The 27,452-nt window shown below is 38.6% G+C and overlaps 3 protein-coding genes across 8 annotated transcripts in view; 1 reads left to right on the top strand and 2 right to left on the bottom strand.

Moving 5' to 3' along the window:
- LOC147176047 (synaptic vesicle glycoprotein 2B-like) overlaps positions 1–6,097 on the bottom strand; it is a 32,649-nt gene extending 26,552 nt beyond the window's left edge. The window contains exon 1 of the mRNA XM_086073424.1: positions 5,780–6,097. The gene's annotated coding sequence lies outside the window, so the exon portion shown is untranslated. The remainder of the gene's footprint in view (positions 1–5,779) is intronic.
- Positions 6,098–12,998: 6,901 nt separating this feature from the next.
- On the bottom strand, positions 12,999–22,958 carry LOC147176046 (dual specificity tyrosine-phosphorylation-regulated kinase 4-like). 2 transcript variants are annotated; one of them, XM_086072567.1, is made up of 13 exons: positions 22,768–22,958; positions 21,298–21,480; positions 21,135–21,215; positions 20,888–21,051; positions 19,237–19,373; positions 18,773–18,913; positions 18,540–18,678; positions 17,153–17,228; positions 16,296–16,429; positions 16,164–16,224; positions 15,935–16,034; positions 15,744–15,844; positions 12,999–14,925 (listed from the first exon to the last, which is right to left on the bottom strand). In XM_086072567.1, exons 2-13 carry the CDS (start codon positions 21,359–21,361, stop codon positions 14,843–14,845), a joined length of 1,281 nt encoding a protein of 426 aa, XP_085928693.1. In that variant the 5' UTR covers positions 21,362–21,480; positions 22,768–22,958; the 3' UTR covers positions 12,999–14,842. The 2 variants fall into 2 exon arrangements, with proteins under 2 accessions (XP_085928693.1, XP_085928694.1); XM_086072568.1 differs by lacking the exon at positions 22,768–22,958 and having other exon boundaries at positions 21,135–21,198; positions 21,298–21,470.
- Positions 22,959–26,143: 3,185 nt separating this feature from the next.
- The window catches only part of LOC147176045 (F-actin-monooxygenase mical2b-like), a 51,445-nt gene continuing 50,136 nt past the window's right edge, over positions 26,144–27,452 (top strand). For all 5 annotated transcript variants that reach the window (XM_086073318.1, XM_086073317.1, XM_086073316.1 and 2 more), the window contains exon 1: positions 26,144–26,315. The gene's annotated coding sequence lies outside the window, so the exon portion shown is untranslated. The remainder of the gene's footprint in view (positions 26,316–27,452) is intronic.

Genomic DNA, 27,452 nt, shown 5'->3' with positions numbered 1-27,452 from the left:
GTTCCACTTATTTAGCATGAAGAAATTCTTTGTGAGCAGAACATCTACTGCATGTACAGTAAATGTAGTGTATCAACAGAAGTGCATTATCTAATCTTCATCTGTTTTTTCTGCGTCATCCTTTAATTAGTGGCTCAGGAGATGAGTTTTGTCTAGAACAGATGCTCAGTCAGGTTGCAATCTGATGGTTAATTAGTTTTTAACTTGGTTAAGGACTGCAAACAAGAACACATGTAAAACACACATGCACGCGTGCTTTCACATACACTGTCAAAACTAATAATAACTCAATGAGCTTGATTAACTGAAGGTTTGCAAGTGCAGCAACGGGCGCAAACTTGATTGCTCACGCAAACAGATGTGAAAGCTGGTTTACTCACTGGACGCAGCTATGATTGCATCTGGCAAACACGCCATATTGCCATATAGTTCATGTATGCGTGTCGCGTGACCTTCACAATCATTAGTGCTGGTTGATGTAACTTAAATTATTAGCAACAGGACCGTTTCTTCAAATGACGCTCAAGGCGAAGACGAGGCGAGAAAGAGCATTTGTGGTCCTTTAAGGCGGTACGGAAACATGAATTGACCGGAGCGCGCCAACCGATCAGACTTTAAAATTTGTCCTCACAGAGTCAGAGTGCTATCCCTCGATTCTGATTTTCCATCTTCTGATTGGTTGTTCTCATGAGCAAAAATTGTTCCAGCCAACATGACTATGCGAATGCACAAGCAACACAACAGTTAAAACGAACAGTTTAGGCAGTTTTCTGAAACCATCATAACCTATTGTTATACTTATTTGGACTTACTATACTCTATGTTCACAATCTTAAAGTTTTTACTGGTCCCATACCAGTCTTTGTATTCCTAGCTAAACTATGATGCTAGCAGGCCCATCTGGAGGGGCGGGACAATTCCCAGTGGGCCGCCCTATATTTCGGGCCGTGAATCGGTAGGCAGGAGCCCACACATACGTTTTAAAATTGCTCGTTTTGGAATCAGCCATTTAATATAAAAAATAGCAAAACTTTAATCCACGAATAGAAGCAATAACAATATAACTATATTAAACCTTGTCTATAGAAAAATAACACATAAGAGGAAAAACACAATCACAAATGTTACTAGTACCAGCAACAAAGCATGATGGGAAAGCCTCCTACGATTACTGTTGCTCTCCAAGTTAGCATCAGTCAGCTCAGTAGTGCACCAGAAGTGGTGAAAATACATTTCAAAATAAGAGTAGTGTTAGCTGCCGTAATCTTTGCTAAATTTGCTTATTGGTTTCTTTTTAATCCATGTCCATGCAAGTTTTAGTTGGAAATGTCGTCGTTCAACATTAATCTGTCAGTTAATGTGTTTTCAGCAATCAGACACACAAAACATGTACCCGATGTTGGAATATTCAACATGTATTTATAATTACACATTTTTCACATTGATTTAATATCATAGAACATTTTTCGTGGGTTTAGCAAACATTTTCACATGATAATCATAACACTTTATCAAAGTTTACTTGCCAACTTTGGGTTGTGAAAAATCGTGATTTAAAAAAAATAAAATTACTTGACGTGTTTGTTTGCAGTTAGCAAGCTAAGATAGCTTGAAAGGCTTCGACGTACAGCAAGACGAATTCATCCGGACACAAACGATTTAATGAATGACGTTTTAGACCAGTAACCCGTGTCAACCAAAAGATAAATAGAACATACATTTGCTGCCACGAGACAAACATTGCCGTGTTGAAAGCAGCCGATATCCTTCACCCATCCAGACACAAAGTAATTGTACGACTCCAGACTCTTGACAGCATGTTAGCATCAAAGTCCTACCAAGTGTAGGCACTCTTCTTTACAATTAAATAATTGAAAATGTTGTGTATTTCTATTGATTGTTTGCCCTCCTGGAGGGTAAGTGGTAGATAAGCATTCTGGGTAAAGTGACATCAGCGATAGTCCCAAGTTGTGGGTCGTAACCAAAAGAACAAGGGTTAGGGTTGTTCAAGTCAATCCTTCAAACCACCAACCTAGGAAAAACAATGAAACCCTACCCTACCTAAATATTGTTGCCACTGTCCACTCAGGATTTTCTTTGGTAGCTTGTAGGAATACGACAAATGCTGTTTACTCCTTTTGCAAACAAATTCCTAACCTGTTCACTGTGCACACAATATGGCCAATGTGAGTTAATCTTCTGTAACAGTCTGTTGTAGTTCATCTGGACCATAAATTACATGAGTTTATGTTTTCACACCAAACACCTCACACCATGTCTTTAACTTTGCGTACTGGGTTACAGTCATGGTGAAGCAGAAAAGGGCCTTCTTCAAGCCATCACTACAATGTTGAAAGCATGAAATTGTCTAATGTCTTGGAAAGATGAAGAAAGATTCACTTCTGAATAAATATTTCTACTGAATGAATTCTGGGTAGCATGGTGGAGCATGTGTCTGCCTCACATTTAAAGGTTGTGGGTTTGAACCCTGGCTCTGACCTTCTGTGTGCGGCTGCATGCTCTCCCCATTGGGTTCAACTACAACACGTGTTGACATGACAGCTAGGACAACCTTCCACACAAATTTCAAATAGACCCCTCCCCCCAAATCTATTTCCTTCCTTCCTCACTGTTATAAATGTTGCAGGTGCAGCTTGTGCCTTCATGTATATTAAATGAACGTTTGGTCCCCTCCCTGCCTGGTTGTTCAACCAATGTAGCATTCACTCTGGTCTAACATCCGTCTCCACCCTCAAGACTATTATTAACAGTAATAGTATGGAAATATGCTCTGAGTTTTCCTTTCCTTGAGGTTCCCTGCGGATTTGTGCTGAGAGTTTAGCCTTCAAGGCAAGCTGACAGAAGCACGTCTTCCTTTCTTTATAAAGACCAACAAACACAGTATCTTCCCTTCGATATCTTAATTACTAAAGATTTAAGTTAAAAAAAATATCTAAATGTCAATTTGCGCTTTACCAACAGTAATACCAAGAGGTTTTAACCTTTCAGCTCACATACTGAAATAAAATTAGCACTTTTTTTTTTAAGTTTGGCAATCTCAAGAGCACAGCACAAAAAAACTCCCACTTGCTTTAAAGCCACCTGTTATCGTGTTATGATAACTTTGAAAGACCCAATGAATGAGCCCAAGAAGTATCTCACGGTACATACATATTATACTGTTGCAATATTTCTAGCTCAACAAGAATCATATGAAAATCATTCTTATTTTCTTTCTGGCAAGCGGAGTTTCAGTTTCATAGCACATTATTGTTAACTGCAAAGAGAGTAGTTGTTTGAAGTCAATCAGTCCTTCCACCAGCTACAAATGTGACAGCGGGCAAGTACCAATTGCAAACAATCTTGAACCCGCTCGCTCATAGCCAGGCCCAAACACTTTCAATGAGGCTCTAACATCATTCATACTTAAGTACAGTATCAGACTAGATTTAAATCATGGATGTATGGTGGGCCCTACTCTGGCAGCCAGACCTCTGCAACAGGGGTTTTAAATCAAAATGTAAATGTGAATGACTTCTGATTTGGGTGTGAGTCTAAACTATAAAAGTCTCAACTTTGGGCAAAAAGTAAAATGTTGGTCTTATTATAACATTATAATGTGTGGGATTATTTTAAAAATACAAATGTTACATCATTCCTAAAAAAAAAAAAAGAAAGAAAAAAAGAAATAGAAATGACATACATACAAGAAATACGGAAAGAACGACGCCATGGGTGTCCAAATATTTTCCTGCCACATTCAGAAAAATAGAAGGATGTAAGGCCCCCTTTGAAATTCTTCACCTTTATTTAAAAAAAAGGTAAAAGCAATCTTCCAAGCAATTTCATATTGTTTATGAATTGTAGCTATTAAAACACCCAACTACATATATGCTTTCTGTTAAGATGTGAGAAGCAAATTTTGGGGTGGTATACAGCCGTGTGACGCACTAGAAAAAAATCCACCCCAACCAAATACAAGAGAAATCTGGATAAAATTGACTTCTTTTTTTTAGGATCATCAATTGGATCTTCCTGACTGTCATGCAGCTTTCACTGAGCAGCCTGTGTGAGACTCAACTGAACACCAGCGGGATGAGATGAGGTAGGATGAGGGGGCTGCTGTTTATATAATACTTTGACTGCGTAAAGCTCAAAGCCTTTCTAGATATGCATCACACCGCAACCTTTACACACAACAACACTTTCTACCTGATAGTTTGTTTGGAATGGGGGCGAGAAAAAAAAACTTCTCAAGTGGCTTTTAGTTTTGAAAATTGCAAGTGATGTGATAAGGGAGACAAAAACAGCACTGGGCTGTGATGGATGTGAAAAGAGGAAGCCGAAGAGTCAGCCGAGTCATTTAGACATAATTAATAATGCATCGTGTTCCTATCTACAGCAGGAAGACTCTCTCTCTCTCTCTCTTCTCTCTCTCTCTCTCTCTCTCTCTCTCTCTCTCTCTCTCTCTCTCTCTCTCTCTCTCTCTCGCTCTCTCTCTCTCTTTCTCTCTCTCTCTCTCTCTCTCTTTCTCTCTCTCTCTCTCTCTCTCTCTCTCTCTCGTCCTCTTTCACACACACACGTTAGCAATAGTGCAGTCTACTCAATCTAATTGGCGCTGAAGCAACCTGCTCAATGTTGTAACGGTATCACCAGATCTGAGGACAGCAGGTTTTGAAGGACAATCAAAGTTCCTTTAGGTGACATTGCTTTTCGCATCACAATGTAACAAAAATTCTAGTGATGGTCATTTGTAGAGCTCCCACACTGTTGGTCTGTTGTCCACGCCCATCCCGCAGCTCAGCAGGATGGGAGCTAAAGCCTTCCGCCGCACTCGCCATGCGTATTACTCTTTTGGCAACTTAATCATAAGGTCAGTCTCATGCCTCACTATCAGGGAAAAGATTTCGCACAATCAACAACGGAAGGAAACAAAAGTAATAACAATTTTGAATCCATCCTCATTCGGATCATGCTTGAGTTGGAGCCTATCCAAGCAAACTCTGGACTGTTTTCCTGCCAGTCACAGGGTACACTGTATAGACAAACAAACATTCACACTCATATTCACCTGGACAATTTTGAGACTTTGAATAATCCATTCCTTATCATTTAAACGAATGTCTTATGGAGGGCTGAATTTGTGACTGGGAGATTCTGAAAACTGAGAGAGCATAAAAATAAATTCCATCTTGACCTTCTTGAAACTTTTGAGAAGGGTTTAAAATAGTCTTGTTGTCAACTAATACAGGCTTTCATTAAAATGCAAGACTTGAAACTGTTGGTACAGAAGTGGTTCAAATGTACCTTTTGATTTGAGAGTACAGTGAAGGTCGAAACAGAAATAATATGCCATCGAGTTCCATTGAACAGATGGCCTTGCTATGATATGCAACTAGGGAGTGTAAATAGGATATGTGAGTGATTTTAATGTGCACATGTTTATGTAACACTGGCACACAATTTTTGCCTTTGTGCTTTCTGCCAGTTTTGAACGCATTTAAGTTATATTCTTACTTTAACACCATATGAAATCGCCTAAATGATGTTTGACTTGTTTCTATACAATTATGGTGATCTGCAGAATGTATGTGCAATGCTCATGTTATAATAAAAATAAGTACGGTATATTGCTTGCATTGTTAAATAAACAATATCGACATCGATTTAAACCATTGGACAAAAGTAGATACTTTAAATATTTAATTACAGCTTTGAACTAATTTAAGCTTCAATAAAATTAATTTCAAATGAAATGCATTACAAATAGTTGACTTACCAGAAAGGAGTCAAACTGAAGTTTACGAGTGTTCAGTGGTGTCACCGTCTCACAATAAATCTATTTTGCAGCTCAATAATCACCCTCAAATCTGAATCTAAAGCTTGAATACTGTATGTATAGAGAGCATCAGTTGGACTACACAGGCAGCACGCAGACAGAGCTGAGGGATTAGAAAAGCAAAGGATAGATGCAGCCTCTCTTTCTCTATCTGGCAGTCGGTCTCTCTCTCGCTGCAGCAGTCCTCTCTGCTGCGTCCTTCCTATCTGAAGCACAGTGGTATAGTCTGCCTCTGTCCTGTATTATGTGCAAGACCATTCCATTTGTCTTGCTGCAGGGGGAGTCCAGGAGTGATGTGAGGAGGGAGGGTGTGTAAGGGGGAGGTGGTGGTTTGAGAGAAGCAGATGGGTGGCTTGTGGGAGGGGGATGGATGGAAGCAGGGAGGGATGAATAAATGAGGAGGTGGAGTAAGTGAGTGGGGATGCCCAGTGACAGATGTGTTGACTTAGGGTGAGATGCTTTCTGCACATTGATGAGAAAGTCCTGTAGATTGCACAAATATCAGACTCTTAACTCCTCTGTGTCTATGGATTCAAAATTGTGTATGTGCATTACGCTATTTGGTTTCCAATTTTTACAACATACCAAATTGACAGTGAGCACAGACTGCCAAAAAAAAAAGGCCAGACAATCCTTATTTGGATAAATATCATGGCCAAGAGAAATACGATAAAAATTCTAAATTTTTAATTGTACACAGTTGTGAATATTTTCCTGAATTTAACTGTTTTTTTATCCCATGCTGCACTGCATGATTTTTGTGTAGTCATGTTTATTATCAAGTAAAAACAATTACATTATTATTATTATTATTATTATTATTATTATTATTATTATTATTATTATTATTATTATTATTATTATTATTATTATTATTATTACAGCAACAAAATTAAATTAATAGTTACAACCCTTCCAAGAGATAAATACAATGGAGACAAAATGGGAAGCCTGACGGGTCGTCAAGCAGCGTCCCGATTTACCAGATAAAAAAAGAAAACATAAGGGGGGGATGAGAAAAAGCAGCCCCAGCCTAAGCTCCTTCCTTGAGATTCAGCATTTCAGAGTTGATTTTAACCCCCAAAGTGTGTTTTTGACACTCTCTGATTTAAATGGAGGACAGTGTTGGAGTTATTTGGCGGAGTTGATGAATTTAGTGTTAAACCAACTCTGCAGAGAGCTACTGGTAATCAAAATGCCACCTTCTTGATTAGAACTGCTCTGCTCAAAGACTTCTCAGAGTACTAAGTGTTATAGGTATTTTTTTTATGTTATGTTCATGGTTTCTTATTGACTTTTTTTTATGACAATATCGGTAAAGTTATTACATTATTGTGTTTTATTATATTTTTGTTAAAGTACAAAATTTCAATTTTTAGGTGCTATTACATTTTCAGGAAATTATTATATTATTGTGGATGACTGGTTAGCACGTCTGCCTCCCATTGCAGAGGTTGTGAGATAAATTCTGAATTGTCCCTGTGTGAGTGTGAAAGATTGTTCATCTGTTTGTGCCCTGCGATTGGCTGGCAACCAGTTCAAGGTGTACCCACCCCGCCTACTGCCAGAATACACCTGGGATAGGCTCCAGCACGCCCATGACCCTCGTGAGAGCTGTTCGAATAATGGATGGATGGACCACACATACAGCATCTCTTGTGAAAGTGCTGTATAAATAAACATTAGCCTTTGAAACCTTTGAAAAAGTGTCCCTTTTGGAAAAAAAACCCTCAGATGTTACAACATCAACAATGTTGTCACAGGGCTGTTGTTGCATCTGTGTTTCTAAAGCTTCTGCAGCAAAGTGTGAATGTGTCTGAAATGGTGAGGAATCATCACTGCTGAGGACAGGAAGAACTATTGTGTGTTAATTAGAACTATCTTCACGCCAGTATGAAATATACACACACGCGCGCACTCGCACACTCATACACGCACGTTCACACACAGATGTGACTGCTGTGTACTTTGCCTTTAGGTTGCAAAAGTGATTTCATAATAGCAGAAAATGTCGACCATTGTGTGTTCATCTTTTTGTATTAAATATGGCAATTTGCAAACGTTCTTATAATTTTGTTCCAGTACACTACGACAAAATAAAAAATGTAGTAAAAGAAAAAACTTTTGGGGATACATAACATTTGACAAGGTAATTTTTACCATACAAAAATTATACTATTAATATACAAAATATAGCCCACCCCATAAACCATTATTATTATTATTATTAATAAAAATAATAATAGTAATAATAATAAAAGGCTGACGTTTACCAGAAGGTGAAGCAATTGTCCAGGTGGCTTCAAATGAAATTGACAGGAAATAAATATTACACGAAGCTGTGTCTAATGAAAGAAGCTGAAAAGATTATCGAGGGGCTATGATGACAGAACGGTGCTTATGCTAAAAAATTTACACCCTGCAATAGGAACCAGAATTATTATTGATTAAAATTAAATTAGGCGGCATTTACTTTCCGCATTCCTCAGGGGCCAAAGAGACCAAGACGAACTCTGCTTTCATCCCCTGTTGTTGGTTTAGTGGTGTTACAGTGGTAACTAGTTAGAGATGATTCAAAATGCAGCATTTCTTATTCATGCAGTGGAAATATAGGTCACATGAAATCGTACTGCCTTTAATGTGTGTTTGTTCCTGCACATAACTTCCGAGGTGTATTCCGTTTCTATTCTCTCACAATCATCACTAAAGAAAAAGCTAAAGCAAAATAAAGTGTGATATGTATGACAATATGGCAGTTTGAATTTTGAATTATTTCATTCTGGTCAATGTGATTAAATATAAAAAAAATGAATTACATTGTGCTCAATCACCTCCTATCCTGTCCCAATGCCACCATTCCTTTGACACATCAGTTGATCATTTGAAGCAGGAAACTGTGTATGTAACCAAGCACACACATGCAGAGGAGGGAGGAAATCCTTAATCCCAGAGGTACACTTTGGCAGAACAGCACAAAGCTGGTGGTTGAGGATTAAATCAGTGTCATCACTCTGCCAGTCAACCGAACAGCCAGTCAATGTGAAGATGAAATACAAATGAAAATCAAAAACCCAATTTAATTTTCTGTGAATCTCCAAAACGCCACGGCAGCATTCGTTTTGTAGTTGTTAAAGTCAGATAGAAATGGCAAAATGTGGACTGCGGATGTTTTTTTGTTGTAGTTTTTTTTACATCATTGTGCTCAATATTACCATGTTCACCCAATGATAATTGCAAACAGCCATGGACAGGGCAGAAAGTAAGCAGTTTATTCATACTTTGATGTACATATCATGCAAAATGAAACAAAGCCCCTGATCTAGTTTAAATTACAATCTTTCTTTAGAGGGCAAATAATCAGTCATTTGCATTTTATTTGTTACATCATGAGCTAGTCAGCAAAGGTTGAGGTAATGGTGGGCGCAAGGGCTGAATGCTAATCTTTTTGTTTGTTTGTTTTCAAGACAGAGATTGCACATACTTAATCACTGCTTTATACATATTCAAAACCACACGGTTGTGCATCGTTCAAAGGTCCAGCGTTGGAGTTGAATATATGAAGTATGTTAGAAAAGATTTAGGACTGATGTCACAGAACTACAATCTGGGAGTTTTCCCTTTAATGTGGGCCAGACAATCAGATAACATGTCTACAAAGAGATCCTGCTGTTTTTTTTATTTTCTTTGTGCAGTGTGCAAGATGTTGTGGTTGTTAAAAGGGTTGTGTGTAATGGAAATTATGCAGGAATAAAAAAAAAAAATCACTGGCCAAGGCGGCAGCCATATTAGTTTCAAGCACCAGTTCACATCCCTTGCAAAATCGTTATTTATAGGGATGCGGAAATGAATTCCTGTAATCTCCATTCATGATGTCATTGGGGAAAGCCTCCGTTTTGTTTTGCTTTGATTACGGTACAGATTATTCTTTTGGAAATGCAACAATTCTTGTAACGGTCCTTGAATAATGCTATGCTAATGCTAATAATTCTATGCTTTCTTCATGACCGAAAAGCAGTGGAAATAAATGACAAACTATCATTACTAGGATATTTTCTATTTTCAAATGCCAAAGCCTTGTATTGCTGCAACCTAACATTTTATTTTATTTCTTTTTTTGAAGATAAGAAACACGAGTCAACCAATCTGCTGGCACCATCTCCATCAAACGAGTGACACCCTGCTCTTCCACGGTTTTCCAGAGTCTTTAAAGGGCAAGAGCATTTTTTTTGTATTCCGTTTGACAGTGTCCTGAGCTGTTGTCCAGTGACCCTCAGTGGCAACAAAATGTCGTGCCATATCCCGCCCAGACAACGAAGCTGCTTCCCTTAATGAGCACTACGGGCTTGATTTACTAATATCACAAAACGTAGGCGCTAAATTATGTCCTCACCCTAACAGATTGCACATCATGAAGTGAAGAAGTAGTGGAGACTGGATTTTTTTTTTTTTAATTTTTTTTTTTTTTTTATGTTTTTGCACCTTGTGGTCTGATGGCCAAATGAAGTCTGAAATAATGAAATGTAAGTTTTAGTGGAAGAGATAAACTAACCTCAGATATAAAAATTTTTTTACAGGCCCTTTTAAATCACACATTTCTAGAATGTGTGCGCTTAAAATGTGGTACAAACTCCTGTCTGAGGTACTAACACGTAACATATGAGAGAATTAACTTTGCTATGAAATATCTGACCATGACTCAGGGTCTTCCCGTGGATGATCAATCCTGGCTTAATAACTAAATTATCATAGGAATTGAGTGCTTGGTGGATAATTAAAAGTGGCACCATGAATACCTGCACAGTCATTGTTGCCTAAATGATAAATCTTCCAAGAACCTCACTAGTGGCAAATGAGCCAGTGATTTACAACTCAAACATAAAAGTCAATGCTAATCAGCTAAGTGAAAGAGTGAAATTCTTCCTTTTGACTGAATTTACAATATGTTCACTGTGCTGTTAGGTCTTTGCTTCACCACGAATATGGTGGGTCGTGGAGTACAAACCATACAATGTTTAGCCATCATTGAGGGGGGGGACTTTTCATCTGCAAAAGACTATTTGACAAGGATCCAGAAGCAGCGCTTTTCTTAGATTGATGTCAAGTCTGACTCACTGCAGTGCCAGTGATGCAGTTATGGATTGGATGAGAGGAGTGTGCCAAATGGCAACGCTTTTCTCCTTCACTTTTGATGTTGACTAAAGCAAATGCTAAAAAACAAATTTTAAAATGGTTCAATATTGTACATGGAAATGAATTTACATATCATACTAAAATGGTTACTGAACTTCACTTGTATAACACTTTTCTACCTTTAGTTTCTCAGAGCACTTTGACACTCTCATTTGAGTTAGTGATGACGTAGCATCAGAAGCAACTTGGATGGTTCAGTATCTTGCTCAAGGATGCTTTGACATGAAGGGTTGAGGATCAAACCCACAACTGTCTTGTGTTCAGGTTGGGGGTCGACTGCTCTACCAACTGAGCCATGCCGCCATGATGTATTTTCTTGTCAATAATATTTGGATTATCCATCCATCCATTTGACAAACCGCTCATCCTCACGAAGGTCGCGGGCATGCTGGAGCCTATCCCAGCTGCAGTTAATGGGCGGTAAGCGGGGAACACCCTCAACTGATCGTCAGCCAATCGCATGGCTATTTGGATTATTTTTAAAATATATTATAAATTCTTCATAAAGTGACCCTGGAGTTGTATTGGAAAAATTACCCTAATTTGTGAAGGAGTTTCCCCCTATCTCAGTTCAATAATGTGCATTCTTCATACAACAAGTAACTTTTGGAATCATTCTGAAACCTTCTGAAGCCCCATCACCAATTCTCGTTATAACACAAACCCGTTGTCAAACCTCAGTTAAAATGTTATGTCTATGCACATGCACTGTACATATCGAACTCTACAACTAACATAAACGTCTAATTAGGAAAACATTTTAATAATTTTATTAAATTGACATCATAAATATAACGTTAGATTTTACATCTGTTCTAAAGATGGAGCCTAACCCAGCTGACTTTGTGCAAAAGGCAGGGTACATCCTGAAATGATAGCCAACCAATCACAGGGCAAATAGACAATAAAACATTTGCACACATTCACAACTACTTGACCATTTAGAGTGGTAGGGAACCCTGGTCCTCGAGAACCGCTGCCCTGCCTGTTTTTCATGTCTCCCTCCATCAACACACCTGATTGATGACCAAGATCGTTATCAGACTTCTACAGAGCTTGCTGATTAGCTGATCAGTTGAAACCGCTGCTTGAGGAGAGACATGGAAAACAGGCAGGACAGTAGCTTCCCCTTGCTTTCCTAAAAGATGCTGGAGACCCCAACGAGATGATGCAGGGAAAAACGAGGAGGGAACAAGAGGGGAGAGAGAGGTTTCTTGATGCAGTCTAGACAAGGTCTGAATACTTATCAGCTGTGCAGGTTAGATAGGGTTTTCCTCCCGTCATCGTGAGGGGCAGTTTTGTTCCTATTTTCTCTTACCCACCACATCCATGTGTATTTCATATTCATCCTCAGTTATAAACTTCGTGTCAGAAGCCATTTGAAAGGCTTATCACATGCTATACACACTCACCAGTTTTTATGTTACCTATCTTGTTCAGCCCATTTCAACGGACATTTAGCGAAAGGCAGCTTGCATCCTGCACACACCTGGAGCTCCTGCTGGAAGGTAGCAACTAGCAATGTGCATGTGCAGGAGAAATTGGAGCAATGCGTGAAAAACGTGAAAAAAATAACCAGACGTGAAAAAATAACCAAAGTTTAATTTGCCCATTTGATATAAAAATTTACATGACCATATTCTAGAAAAAGGAAGAAAAAAAAGACATGCTGCCGTCCTTCTCAGGGAACCTATTTTTCTACCAAAAAAATTACCCCAAATAACCAATCACCTCCCAAAATCATTCCAACAGGAAAACTACCAATGCAATAAATCCTGTGGATGGATCCCCAATTATTCATTAATGCTCATTTGGTGGAACCTCTTTGCACAAATCCACTACATCCTGAACTCAATGCCACTCCTTCATTTCCTGTCTTTCATGAACGGACAAATTGATTAATCCAGGTATGTCTGGCCATTGTCGTTACTGTGGTCAGGCACACCTGGATTAATCAGTTTGTCCAATCATCAAAGACAGGAAATGAAGGAGTGGCACTGAGTTCAGGAAGTAGTGGATTTGTGCAAAGAGCCCACTGTCAATTTCTTGTCATAACACCAGCAGCATCCATTAAATCCAGTAACAGTACCAGCTGGGTATTTTATGACAGCTAGCACATTACCGTCAAGGCTTAAAGGTCTAGATAGCCTACACCAATCGGACGTCGGGAGTCGGACAGCGTTGGACCGACGGCATGCGGCGTCTGATCAGTGTATAAACTACTTTCGTAAAGTCAGATCAAGTTGGAAAACGTCGGCGGGGGTGCGTTTCCAGCAAATTCGGCATGTTGAATTGTCGTCGGGCGTCGGGGCATTTGATCACTGTGATTGACTGTTAGCTAGTGAATCAGCGCACGGGGCAAGAAGAGGAAGTGACGAACGCGGATAAACAGTACAGATGGAAAGCCTGGACCATTTTTTTGTAGCTAATTTTGCCCATTATCACCCTTGTACACTCCGCATTTGAACGTAGGAAGATGACTTTGTCTCTTTGGTTCAAGAGAGACCGGCATTGTATGATATTGTAACGAACTAAGTGTGTTGTGTGTTCCAGTGTTGCGATTTCTGTTTAGCACTCTTATGTCCGACTGTTAGTAAATGCAACACAGGTCTCGCAGGAGGGGAGGTGTGTTCCTGGCTTTTCTGATAGCCCCTCGTGAGTTGTATTCTATTTTCCGGCTACGGCCAACAGAAGCGTTTGTTAAGAATAAGATAAATAAAAGAGTGACATCCCAACCGGTGGCGTTCTTGCAAGACGTTACAATATTACCGTTGGGGTATGTCGACAAAGGTATGAAAGCCCAACTATGGCATGACACGGGGACGTGACTGGATATAGCGGGTAGGATTTACTTTTATACTTGAGAAGTATAGCAACTGTTTGTAATTAGTATTTAGTAAAAGTTAGTAAAAGTAACCGGTATTCATTTTGTTTACGTTTTTATATCCCGACCCGTAAAGAGGTTTCTTTCTAAATAATGACTACCGCCGGCGATGGTATGGAGTTGAATTACTTTTTGCGCATGCGCTGAAGGTACGTAATAGTCGGTGCGGTGTGTATTTACGCCATATTTTCTACGCAGACGTCTGGGCTGAAGCCACAGGGGGTAGGCATCGGTCACATTTGGCCGACGTCGGATTGGTGTATCTAGGCCTTAACTCATTCTTTCACTGAGGTGGCTTCTCAGTACCTGCCAAAGCGTCACAGTAGATCTGCATCCATGTCGTCCTTGCATGTTGGGGACTTCATAGAGCACGGAGCGGCTCAGAACCACAAAGTCTCATTTGCCAAAATATTCTTGAGCAAGTAATTAACCTAAATTACTCTATATGCTACAGTATGTCAGTACACACCATCAATTGGTGAGTACTTTGGTGGTTGAAAGGCACTATGGAATACTGTACATTAAGTTTGCACTCGGTATATGCCACACTTCGAAGTGAAAGGTGCATTGGTCTTGGAGCTGGCTTTCAGTTGTTTCAGCATTGAGTTGGAGGTGAAGATCAGCAGGCTGTTCGTCTGTATGTTGCCATGTTCTCTAGTATCCATTTGTGGAGCACTGAGTGGTAGGCATTCTCCTAGTCAGTTCATGGATTCCTTGCGAAGGTCTGTAGAGCCACAAGAGTCTTGGGAGTCGTGGTTTGCACACTAGTAGTGGGCGCTTAGGCCTCTTGTTGTTGTCTCCTCTCTTAACTCTACTACTGACGTAGCCAACTTTGCTGTGGTGGTCTATGGAATGTTTTTAATATAAATGCATGCATTTTTAAATATACATGCAGTGTGTAATCCCAGTGTCCAAGGGTTCAAGCGTCCCTATTTATGTGGTACCAATGGCTGCAAAAGTGGTGGTGCAATTTTGTCTCTCTTTAGTAAGCTGGTTTTGGCTGCCTTGACACCTGTATAGGGGTAGACAAAACAAGATAAATTATTTTCAGCCTTTTTAAACAACAGACTTTGTGCGCCCATACCCACTGATTACAAATCATCATGTGTCTTCATGTAAGGGCTAGTGTTAACTTGGGGTAGCTTCACACCAAGGGCTCTATTTTTGTAGGCAGTGCCCATGCGCTACAAAAAAAATGCCGCATCTCGAGTTTTGTGCTAGTACAAGCCTAGTTTAGTGTGTTAGGGAATCTGCTGTGGGCGTTGTGACGACTGAGGCTGTTTTTTTTTTCATGCCATCGGCACACAATTTGGTGGCTGAAAGTAGATTAAACTCTAGACCAGCTGGTAGCAGGTCCAAGTTGTGGCGCAGGTGGTGCAATGTGATTTTGGTTAATTGGAAGGAGGTGCAGGAAGATAGCTTCTGAGCTCTGGGGATGTGTGGTAGATTGTAGCAATCTATTAATTGAATGCATCATCAGTTTGTAAAGAGGAACGCTCCCAAAATTTGTACCTACCATTGTGCAGGTGTGATCTTCAACTTCAAGGTTATTGCGGCTTAATGTGTGATTAGTTTAAGAAACCTGTGTATCTATAGAAAATCAGATCATGTTTTAAGAGCAATTCGTAAAATGTATGAAATCCAGCTAATTTTAAAGTGTTAAAAAAAAAATTTTGCAACTGAAAATAACACCAAATACTACCATTTCACGGAACACCAATGGTCATCAAGGCATTTAAGTGGAATGAAACTGGTAATTAATACTAACATGTTAATGTTAGTATTAATTCATCATCAATCACATACAATAACAGTGAACAGTTGACTCACTCATTTTAATAGTTGTCTTCATTGGTTTGGGCGCATCAGTGTTTAGGATCCATGGATGACGCAAAGCCTGTTCTGGCGTTAAGCGCTTCTTTGTATCATACCTGATAAAAGAATACATGCATGTCTTGGACCATCATAAGGATCTACAGTTTCAGGATATACTGTACGTGTTTCAGTGTATGTACTCTTACTCCAAGCAACATGAAATGAAATCCAGAAACTTTGGATTGCTTGACCGTATCCTCAAGGCCAGTGTGTTTTTTTGTTTTGCGAATTCAATGTCCGGGCTACCTGCATTGGACGGGGGGGGGGGGGGGGGGGGGGGGGGGGGGGAGTGAAAAAGTAACCCAAATTTTTTTAAGGCATGATAGGCTAGGGGAGGAAACCAGAAGATGGTGAAAAGTATATCAATGTACTTACCAATGCGGAATTTTTTTTCATTTGCTTCAACCTGCATTTCCATTGGTGGGAGGCCAAGCACCTGAAATGAATTGATATTCAGTACCTTGGTTTAGACATACTGTATAAAACTGGTGAGACTTGCAGTCTTACTCTTGTGATAGAGTAGAACATGTCTGCTTTAGTATGGCCACTAAAGAGAGCGTAGCCTCGGTCGAGTTCACCCAACATACAGCCCAGGCTCCACATGTCAGTCGCTGGGGTAGAAGTTTTGCCGAGGAGCAGCTCTGGAGACATGTACGGTAGAGTGTAAATCGTCGGTCTCTCTGTGGTAGATCATATAGAAACGATATATAAGCTTCCGCATTGTTTGCCGTGTATAATTTCCTATAGTTGTGAAGATTGATGGGATTTCCTGTCCCGTTTTTCCCCCCCCCCAGTGTGCACTATGGTGCTGTAAAAAAGTGTTTATCCCCTTAATTATTTAATCTATAATTTTATTCAATTTTGATTGGCAGTACAGGGTATTACTTTAAAGGGATACTTGACTCATTGAGCCGTTTTCAGCAGTAACAAAAAAAATAATAATAAAAAAATATATAAATATTTTGTCCAGAATTAATTTGATAACTTCATTATTTTCATGTAATATTATTAACTTTAAAAACAAATGTTTCTACTTGTTGTCAACTGTGCTGAGGTAATGACCAATCATGGCTCACCTGTTTTCTGGGTTTGATCAACAAACTGAGCCATGATTGGTCGTTACCTGTTTCCTCAGCACAGATGTGTCATCTTTAGTCAACAGCAAGTGTCCCAAAATTTTTTTTGAAGGTATTAGTTACACACACATCACATTAGTTATAGACAAAAAAAAGTATCGCCTTACTGTTGAAAATGACTTAATGAGTCAAGTATTCATATTGTGGTTGCACTTTGGGTGTACTTGCTCACTTTACAGGAGTCTGTAACACTGAGTTGTGACATTTAGTTGAAAAAGATACACTTGCCATTGTCTTTCAAAAAAATGCAGCCTCCAAAATCGCTCACTGCAGCATTGTTTTCCTTGTCTAATAGAATGTTTTCCTGCAAAAAGGAAGATTAGATAGAATTTTACCAATAGTAGAGCTACTGGACTTGAATTGTTTTTTTTTTAAGAATCAGATAAAGATGACATTGTTGTGAAAAGATTTTGTTCACATGAAGTTTGAAAAGTGTATGCTGCTATAATGCATTCAATGACATTATCACTTCGGCCTCCATGATACAAAAAAGCTGCTCTTTGTGCGATATGATTCACTCAAATTCTCATTTTGTGTTGTTGTTTTTCCTCATTATATTATACAAACATTGAACAAATGTAAAAGAAAAAATGCATTTCCATACGAACAAATAAGGAATCTGTCACAAATAACCTGTTAAAAAAACTGATGGGAAGTGTACATATGCATTCCATCAATTGTTGCAATAATGAATGGAGCTCTCCTTTCATTTGGGACAAACTTTTGACCTGCAGTTTCAATAAAGTTGTTTTGTTTCAATTCAAGTTAAGTTTGTCTTCATTCAAGTTTCTTTCTTGAAACAAGATCATTCACCATACAACCTACATCTTAAAAGCATAAAAACATTAAGGCAAGTCAAAAATACATACATTAATTAATCTAAAATATTCCTCAAAATAAGATATTTTCAAGATTTTCTGACTTAACAAGATATTCAAGATGCACTGTCTTGAAACAAGGGATTTCCATCTTTGGGTAATTTTGGTTGTAAAAATTAAGTACATAGAAATAATTTGAGTCGTTTGACTAGAAATAAGACAAATGTTCTTGGCAAGATTTCGAGTTTTTCCAGGGCAGTATATGGTACCATCAAAAATGCTTTAAGGTGTTGATTGGTTTAATGATGCACTGACGCATGCAGATGTAATGACCAAAGGATTTGCTAGAATGAGCTCAGTTGCTCACGAGTGCTGATAGAAAAATGTTTCACGCAATTGTTATACAAGATGAATCACTACAATAACGATACACATTAGCAGCAACCACTTCTGGTTGACGAAAAAAAAGTTTTCAAACTCAAACTACAAATGGAGAATGTTCCCCTGAGAAGAGGTGAGAGTTGTGACTGCACCCAGAACTTTTCGAACACCTCATACATGTAGTGATGAGGGTCCACAAATTCATTATCTTGAGCAAGAGAAGCATAGCAATGCTGTGGTCCTCCATTACTATTTTGGTTTTGATGTGTGCGCATGTGACAGTGGACTTAATATGTGTGTACTGTATATTTAACAGATGACCTTTATCACAATTCATGAAAATACCTTTTTTTCTACATGTATACTACATGCGGTTGCCTTACAAAGTTAAATCACAAAGATATAACATTTCTTACCGGCTTGAGGTCCCCATGAACAATCTTCATGCCTTTGAGCACTTGAAGACACTTGAGCACATCTGTGGCATATTTTCTAATGTCCCCATCATGGAGTCGTCGCATTTTGCTCTGCATTAAGGCTTTAAATAGGTCCTTTCTGAAAACAAATGGAATTCTTAGAATCTCTCACTGCATGAATCAGAAGTTTTAGTCCAACTACAGAATTTAATTAAAATGTATGGTCAACTTACTCAAAGAGGTCAAATGTGATGCACAGATGGCTGCGAAAGTAAAAGTACTCCTTCATGTGAGCTATATTGGCTTTGTTGCTCTTGTCTAACTTTTGCAAGGTCCTTAAAACTTTTAGTTCCGCCTCCGCAAACCCATGACCCCTAGGAGCAAAAGTATGTTCAAAATGATTATTTTTATTAATGTGTTATAAATTAATTGAGAAATGTACAATACGCAGTGCAGCTTTTACAGAAGTATGGAGTTAGTGCTTTTGTTCATGGCAGGGGTCCGCAGTTCCTTTCCTACCTAACCTGAATTTGTACGCAAGTTGAAACTTGCCATTATCTATTTCTAACCTTAACGAAGTATGCTAATTAAGTACTGAAGTCATATAAAAAGTACTGCAGTAACTGAGCACGTTGAATGACATTCTCAATGCCACCAAAACGCTTAACTATATAACATTGGTTTGGTGACATCTTACTCGGTTGTGTTTCGAAAGACCTTGACTGCCACGAGCATTGTTGTCTTGTGGTCCTTACACTTGAGGACTTTTCCAGCAAATCCTGATCCTATCACCCTCAATATTTCAAAGCGGTAAGCCAGGTGGTCGCCAATCCGCTGTTGATGAAAAAGTCATTAATTTATTTATCAGTATAAAGTCATAAGTACTGTAAAGTTTCACAATACACGGTATAGGAACACATTCATGATGAGTAAAGGGTAGTCACTCCACAGTAGATATTTTGGGGACACAAAAGAAAGAACATGTAGCGGTGCAATTCAATTTTATTTATATAGCATCAAATCACAACAGTTGTCTCATCACACTCCTCACCAAGGCTTGAAAGAACGTTTTTCTTTGGCAAACAATTTTGCTAATCAATGACTTCATTTGAGCAGCAAATCAGTACTTTTGCGGAGCATTTCGGGCTGCAGTTTTTAAATATTTCAGCATTTGAGTATCCTACTGAAAATCCCATAAAATAGTTGTGTATTCGGATAAACAATATTTTTTACTTAGTACAATTCACTGTAATGAACAACCAATTGGGTTCAATTTATATATAATCAAGTTTTTATACACTTCTGACACACCCATGTGTAACTTGCACAGTTGGGCAAAACAATCGTTAAACTGGCCTGTCATTGACAGATGCCCACTTTTTGGAGAATGCTTTTGCATACCTGGCAAGTGCTTTATGACATGTGGCCTCGTAAAATACACGGGACTGAGAAGGACCGTCTGTACTGATGCGGGTCCACGAACGCAAGCATTCCTCAGTTGGTGCTCAGTCCGTGTATTTTTTCGAGGCTTCGCATCATAAAGCACCCACCTAAAAGTAACAAAAGTAATAAAATTAACTGCAACAAAAGTTTATTCCAAAGTAAAAGGTTTTTTTTTGCCAGGGCAAAATAAATGTATTGAAAATGATGCTTTCAACCAAATAATGAATATAATATGAGAAAATGTAATAAATTTAATGGGAAGTGACGGGAGACAGATCTGGTTTTCTGAAGCTGAGCCGTGATTGGTTGCTACCTGGGCGCCGAGCAATTGTGATGTCATGTTTAGTCGACAGCAAGTGGCAAAATGGCCACTGCCTGAGATGGATTAAATGGGTCAATTTTGCTGATTTACTCATATTCCACAAACGCAATATTAGTCAGAATTCCATGTTTAGACAAGTGGGGGGCACATACAACGCATTATTTTAAAGAAAATTTTTGGATTGACTTCCCCTTTAAAACAGGATTAGGATATGATAAGAATCCACAAAAGTCAAACATTGTGCGGAACACTGTTCAATCCATCATATTGAACATGGAGAGAGTATCTGACAACTCCAAGCTTGACCCAACCGTCCCTCTAAACTTGGAGCATTGTCATGGCCTGTGTGTCAACAGAAAACGTAGTGTGTACACTCACTCAATTACAGAATGAGCTGCAGGTGATAACCGCTGGTGACAAATACGTTCATGGAACTCAGATATCATGTTATACTGTAACATCAAATTACATTATAATAACATGATACATAATTTCCCTCTGGCGTGGTAGCCATACATTTCCATAGAAATATACATTGTATAAAAAGAAAAAAAAAGAAAACGGTAAGTAGTTCTGTACTTACTGGTTTGTAGAATCCTTGGTCATCATCAAATGACTTGGCCTCCTCAGATATGGTTTGTGTCCGAATTTTACTATCCTTTTTTCCTATGTACCAAACTTTTCTGTATTCTTTAATTTCAATCTGCTCATACGGTGTCAAGTATCGTCTGTTATCTCTAAGAATACCTGTTCACAGATTAACATATTATGTTTCACATATTTGTCATGAGAACAACACAACTGAAAGGCTAGTGCCCTGAAGTTCTTACTTTCATATGTCATACTTGGTAAATTGAAAGTGAATATTTTGTTCTTGATGGTTGTTCGGTATGCCTGAATAGAATGAGAAACTGAAAACATTTACAATAAAACTTGACAAACTTACAAATACACAGAATACCGAAAAATTTGCAACAATCCATTGGAACAGACCTGAATGGGTTTGGGGATGCCTTGTTGATGCATATGGCTTTGTGGGTAACTGATCTTTTGACATATTAACCCAAATTCTGTCATCTGAGGAGGAGGAGGATTTGATGGTGGTGATACCTTACTTTGTTCAGCACATTTTATTGAATTTTGGCGGTCCTTGTTGCTTCTTGAAGTTGGACTGATCTAGAAGTTTAAAAGGTAAGGTTAACACATATTTAGGCTGCTGTGAACAAAATCATCTGTATTCATGTTGGCAACCCGGATTACATCATCATGTCTGGCGAAACATTTGTCTCATTTACGGGTTCCATTGATTCATTCTAAAACATGCAGTCTACAGTTCACTTTAGTAAAAACAATTCATTATGCATTATGTTCACGCAGATTCCTCTTTGAAAAGGCTTGCCATCTGACAGGCTGGCCAGTATATGTTGTAATACTTAAAAAAGGAAAAAATGAATACATTAGGTATTATACTGTGCAAAGAGGTTTCGAAACTATGACATGCAGTATAATGGTATTTAAAACTGCATTTATACTGTGTGTGTGTTCCTAATATGTTGGTACCATATAGGTGAATTAGAAGGACAAATTATGACAAAACCGCTTACAGTGTCACTCCAAATTGTAATACTATGTAAAAGTAAACACTTTTAATACAGGTCTTGCATGGAGATATTGTGCAAATGTAACTAGTGTTATGTAGGAATTTAGAAATGGAAAACGGCCTAAAATCAAATAACATGAAGTAAAAACTATCCTTCTAAAACCCACAACAGAAACCAATCCAGAATCGGCAAATTTAACAATGTTACATTTTAAATGACATGATTCCATGTATATAATAGGGCTCCAGACTGCCCCTAAATTGTGGCATTTTGCTCCTAAAATCTGAGAAAGAGCAAGTAGAGTTTTCATACTCGTCGTGCCTGTGCAACAAGAAGGCCTAAATGTGCTGTTTTGTGTGTTTGTATTACTATTCTTACATTTTCGTTGCTGACAAACTTCTGCTCTACATTTCATTCATCAGTAACAGAGAAATTGAGTGGAGTTAATATTTGTTTTACAAGTCGATTTACAACGTGCACCTCTAAAATTTCAGGTTAGGGCAGGCTCAGCTTCAGGATTGAAAGGTGGGGATTGACCGATTCATACGGAGGTGGAGAAAATAATTTATAAATACTAAATGTATTTTAGAATATCAACTAAAATACTGGCGTGGCTTAAGTGGTACCAGACATAGGCTATTTTTGACGAGGCTACAGCACCCCCTAGCCCCGGTCCTGGGTTAGGTGCAAAAAAGAAAAGAAAGAAAAAGTTTAGTCTGCAGCCGTGATTATATTGTAATGTTGGTCTCAATTAACAGATGTCCCCGCATTTATTGCAGTGGTAGGTCTTAAATTACCCCCTGCGCGGCCAATTTATGTCACATTAAAAATATATATATTTTAAATCATAAAATAAACTTACCTTGTTGGGTTGCAACATTGCTCTGTAAATACATTGTCGTTTTGGGAATCTCCTCCAGTATGCTGTCTTTTCAAGTCCCAAGCACCTCTGCTTGAAGACTTGACTAATATCAAGATGGTTGAAAGTAAACATTTATGCTGTCGCTTGGTGGTGCAATACGATTTTATCAGAAAACCTCGTGTTGACATAGGGTCGTTCTTTGAATTAAAGGCTCGTTGACATCGTCACAGTTTATCTAAAGACTTTTTTTTGTAAACCAGACAAGAACTCATGCGCGCGTCAGCAGAAAATCGTCGTCACAATTTGTGGTAAACAACAGTTTGGTGCTGCCTAGTCCCAAGCTCCATCCACAGCACCAGCAATGCCACATGTCACACGATACATTTTACTTGATGGGCTTTCTTCATCCTTTACACACACACAAAAAAACGTTCGTTTAATTCCTTTGTGATGGTGAGTGTTTGTGTGTGTCATTTATGTCTAATAATACAAATAAACGGGCATACGTTGATACGGTGTCACAGCAGTTTTTACCACCTGAGGGCAGAAGAGGACAAAATGTCAGGCAATGTGAATGTTTCACAAACACATGAGCTGTTAGGCCAGTATGGTGCAATATAGTAGTTAATTATCTTATCCATCTATTATCCATACATTATCTTCACTAAAGGTCACATTTGTGCTGGAGCTCATTCCATTAGATTTTTTGCGAGAGGCAAGATACATATTGACAAACAACCATTCACACTCCCATTAAACGTTTGCAACCAAGTGTATCGCTGAGCTAATTTCCTGATGCTTCCTTCATTAGCATATCTGCCTCACAATATATGTTCCGGATTCAAATCCCAACTCAGATCCTCCTACGTGCACGGTATTCCCATGCTTGCTTGGGTACAGGTGCTGATCATATAATTAGAATTTTGAAAAGTCAATTCATTTCAATAATTTGTTTCAAAAAGTGACACTTGTTACATTAGTTCAGCTCACGCAAAGTTAACTATTTCAAGCCTTTACTGGTTTCACGTATACAAATAGAAATCCAGTGTTTCACAAAATTATAATATTTCATGTGACCAACAAAAAGGATCTCAAACAGAAAAATTGACCTTCTGAAAAGTGTAATTAAGTCAGTACTTTGTTGTACTTTTTTTTTTTTTTTTTTTTTACATTAATGACAACATCAAGACATTGCGGCATGGAGGCAATATATACAACAACAATTTTCAATGGTTTTCAAGTCAGGTGAGTTTGCTGGCCAACCAAGTACTACTGTTATTCCATGGCTAGGTATTGGTAGTTCTGGCTCTGTGGGCAGGTGCCAAATCCTGCTGGAAAATAACTCCTTGTCACCAAAAAGCTTGTTGACAGCGGGAAGCATGAAGTGCTGTGAGATTTCCTGTGCTGTAGACAGCTGTGTTAACTAGTGTGGACTCGATAAAAGACAATGGAGCCTCAGCCACACCAGCAAATGACATGGCTCCCCAAACCATTACTGACTGTGGAAACTTCACCCTGGACTTAAAGCAGTTTGACTTTTGTGCTTCTTCAGACTCTGGGAGACCTTGATTTCAAAATCAAATGCAAAATTTACTTATCTGAAAAGACTGGACAACAGATTTTCTCCTTAGCATAGCACAGACACTTATGACGTTGGTTCAGAAGTGGCTTGAGTCATGGAATTCTACAGTTGTAGCCCATGTCATGTCAACATCTGTATGTAGTGGTTCTTGATGTATTGATACTAGTCTCAATCCAATCCTTAGGATACAACCCCCAGATTTTGTAATCACCGATGCTTGACATCCTCTCCATCCCTGTCACTTGTGCACCTTTTTCCGTCACATTCCCCCCTTCTTCTTAACGCTTTGTTAATGTACTTTGATACAGTGCTATGTGAACATCTAGCTTCTTTTGCAATTTTTTTTTTAGGTCTTTTCTCCTCATCTCAATGATGGTCTTATGCATAACCGTCAGGTCAGCAGTCTTCCCTATGACTCTGAAGCTTACTAAACCAAAGTGAGACAATTTAAAGGCTGAGGAAAACCTCTGCAGTTGTTTGCATTGTCTAGCTGACATGATTGGGTCACAGGGCGCCTACAACGTTGAGCTTTGTCACAATATTTTGTGAAACACTGGATTTTTATCTTTGTGTCTTTCTGCCATAATCATCAAAATTGAAATAAATAAATAAATGCTTGAAATATTTCACTTTGTGTGCTCATATAACATGCAAGATTCACATGTGTGAATATGTGATTTAAAAAAATAAATACAAATTTGTTTTAAATTTGACCTGTTATGGAATGTTGACCGGTGACCAATCTAGTATACTCCCGCCTTTTGCCCAAAACTCAGCCGGGACGAGCTAAAATTTCCAGTGACTCAAATGAGGACACGCCATGTAGGAAATGGTTGGATGGATTAAATTTCAGTTAGTGTCTGGAGGTAATTTGAAGTGTTGTGAAATTGAATTAGGCTATTGTGACCACAATAAATAAATATATACAAATATAGATAAATAAATAGATAAATAAATAGATAAATAAATAGACAAATAAATAGATAAATAAATAGATAAATAAATAGATAAATCCATCCATACATCAATTTTCGTGACCGCTTATTCCTCACAAGGGCCGCAGGGGTGCTGGAGCCTATCCCAGCTGCCTTCGAGCAGTAGGCGGGGTACACCCTGAACTGGTTGCCAGCCAATCACAGTAAATAAATAAATAAATTAATAAATAAATAACACCAAAAAAACGACATGTATGCATTTGAAAACGTCTTTGGTATTGGTAAATACAAAAAGTCCTTTGTATAAATAAAAATGTCCACATTTATACGTGCTTGAATAATAGGCTCCTTGTGGAAATATTTGTGTGACAATGACATTGATAAAGTGGTCTCAAAAAATTTAATATGGCGGAATCCTCTTAACATCATGACATGAATGGTATAATATCATGACATAATACTGTAAATTGAAGGCCTAACATCCCATGATGACGCATGATTCTAAAGGGGAGAATCTGATTACTGTAATCTAAACTGAAAATTTTAGCTGCTGAACGCTGACTAATGTATGATATAGAACAGTGAGTGTCAATCTACTCGAAACAATAAGAGTTTAACATCAAAACAAAACCTATTGTGAAGCCAATTTTTTGCTGTCAAATATACTATAATGGGTGACAATTAGAATTTATTAAATGTGTCTAAAATGACTTAATGACTGTCATGTTGTATACATGCAGATAAAGCTGTTATTAATGCGTATGTGTTTTATTTTGAAAGGCAATACGGAAGCGTTTGATTCTTTATGATAACAGACTTTATGCAATTCAATTCAGTGAACGAGAAGTAAGTAGACACACACCGGGCAGCGGTAATGTGAGGAGCAGACGCGTCACTGGAACGGTGGAACCATTCTCGCGTCTCGGCATTCACGCCAACTTGTGGCAGCACTTTGGAGACATTATTTGGGAGACAACGCGGAATAAAGACTGAAGACTGCGACAGGTTACGTTACTGAAATGAGTTCCGCGGTAAGTAGCTGACACAGCCGCTATGTGAGTGAAAGCACGACTTAATGTTCATCAAGAATGTTACTTGAATTTCGCACCTGACTGGAATTTGCCCAGTCAATTCTACTCTCTCTAACTTGCTCAACGCGAGCGGTTTTTTGAATGCACTGTTTTATTTACGCTGTTTCTCGCTTGAAGCGGCACAACAGGTGAATTTTAAAGCAGGCCACTTGCTAAGGTGTAATGTTCAGGGATTTAATTCAGGCAAGCCGTAATGTCACGACAAGTGGCCGAAAAGAGGCCGTGAGCACAACCACTGTCAAGAACATTGCGATAGCTTTCAAGAATCTAATTCTACTTCAATAGCTTCGATTCACAACTGAAATAACAAATGGAAAGAGAGAAGGTTGTAGGTAAATCCTTAAACTGTGAGCTGAATTTCCCTTGGCTGCAATTATGCCATATCTACCGAATCAAATTGTTTTCACAAGGACGGCAGTCATTCGGGATTTTCATTCCTCCGTGGCTTTGCTCCGTTTGAAACAAATGCTCTTGCTGCTTATGAATTGCTGTATTATAATGTCGAGGTCAAGTCACAAACAAGCCAGATTGTCAATATAAAAACAACAAATATTGAAATATTGTATACACACACACACACACACACACACACACACACACACACACACACACACACACACACACACACACACACACACACACACACACACACACACACACACACACACACACACACACCAAGGTAATATACTAAGAATAATCATAAGGCAGCAGTACCAATGTTTCCAGAACTGTGACTGATATCATGTAGCACAGGGATTTTCAAGTCCGGTCCTCGAGAGCCCCATCCATCCTTTTTTCCATGTCTCCCTCATCCGTCACACCTGACTCAATTAATCAGGATCGTTATCAGGCTTCTGCAGAACTTTCTGATAAATTGATAATTTGATTCGGGTGTGTTGGAGGAGGGAAACATGAAAAACCGTCTGGATAGGGGCTTTCAAGGACTGGACTTGGAGACCCCTGATGTAGCCCTTAAATTGATGTTTGACATTTCCGGCATATACATTTCTACATCAGATTTCTTAGTACAGCCTGCAAAGGTATTGAACCTTATACTGTATTTCCCCCATTTAA

This window comes from Leptonotus elevatus, chromosome 4 (assembly GCF_054856555.1).
Source record: "Leptonotus elevatus isolate MCC_2025b chromosome 4, RoL_Lele_1.0, whole genome shotgun sequence".
In the NCBI taxonomy this organism is placed as follows: Eukaryota; Metazoa; Chordata; class Actinopteri; order Syngnathiformes; family Syngnathidae; genus Leptonotus; species Leptonotus elevatus.
Note: the sequence above shows the minus strand (reverse complement) of the source record. Positions and strands in the feature narration are given on the sequence as shown.

Excerpts from the sequence above, each read along its gene's own strand:
- LOC147176046 (XM_086072568.1), bottom strand. The coding sequence starts at position 21,381 with ATGACAGAATTTGGGTTAATATGTCAAAAGATCAGTTACCCACAAAGC. Across the intron at positions 16,225-16,295 it reads TGTTCTACTCTATCACAAGA|GTGCTTGGCCTCCCACCAAT; the intron begins GTAAGACTGCAA and ends AATTCATTTCAG. Across the intron at positions 15,845-15,934 it reads TTCATTTCATGTTGCTTGGA|GTATGATACAAAGAAGCGCT; the intron begins GTAAGAGTACAT and ends TTCTTTTATCAG.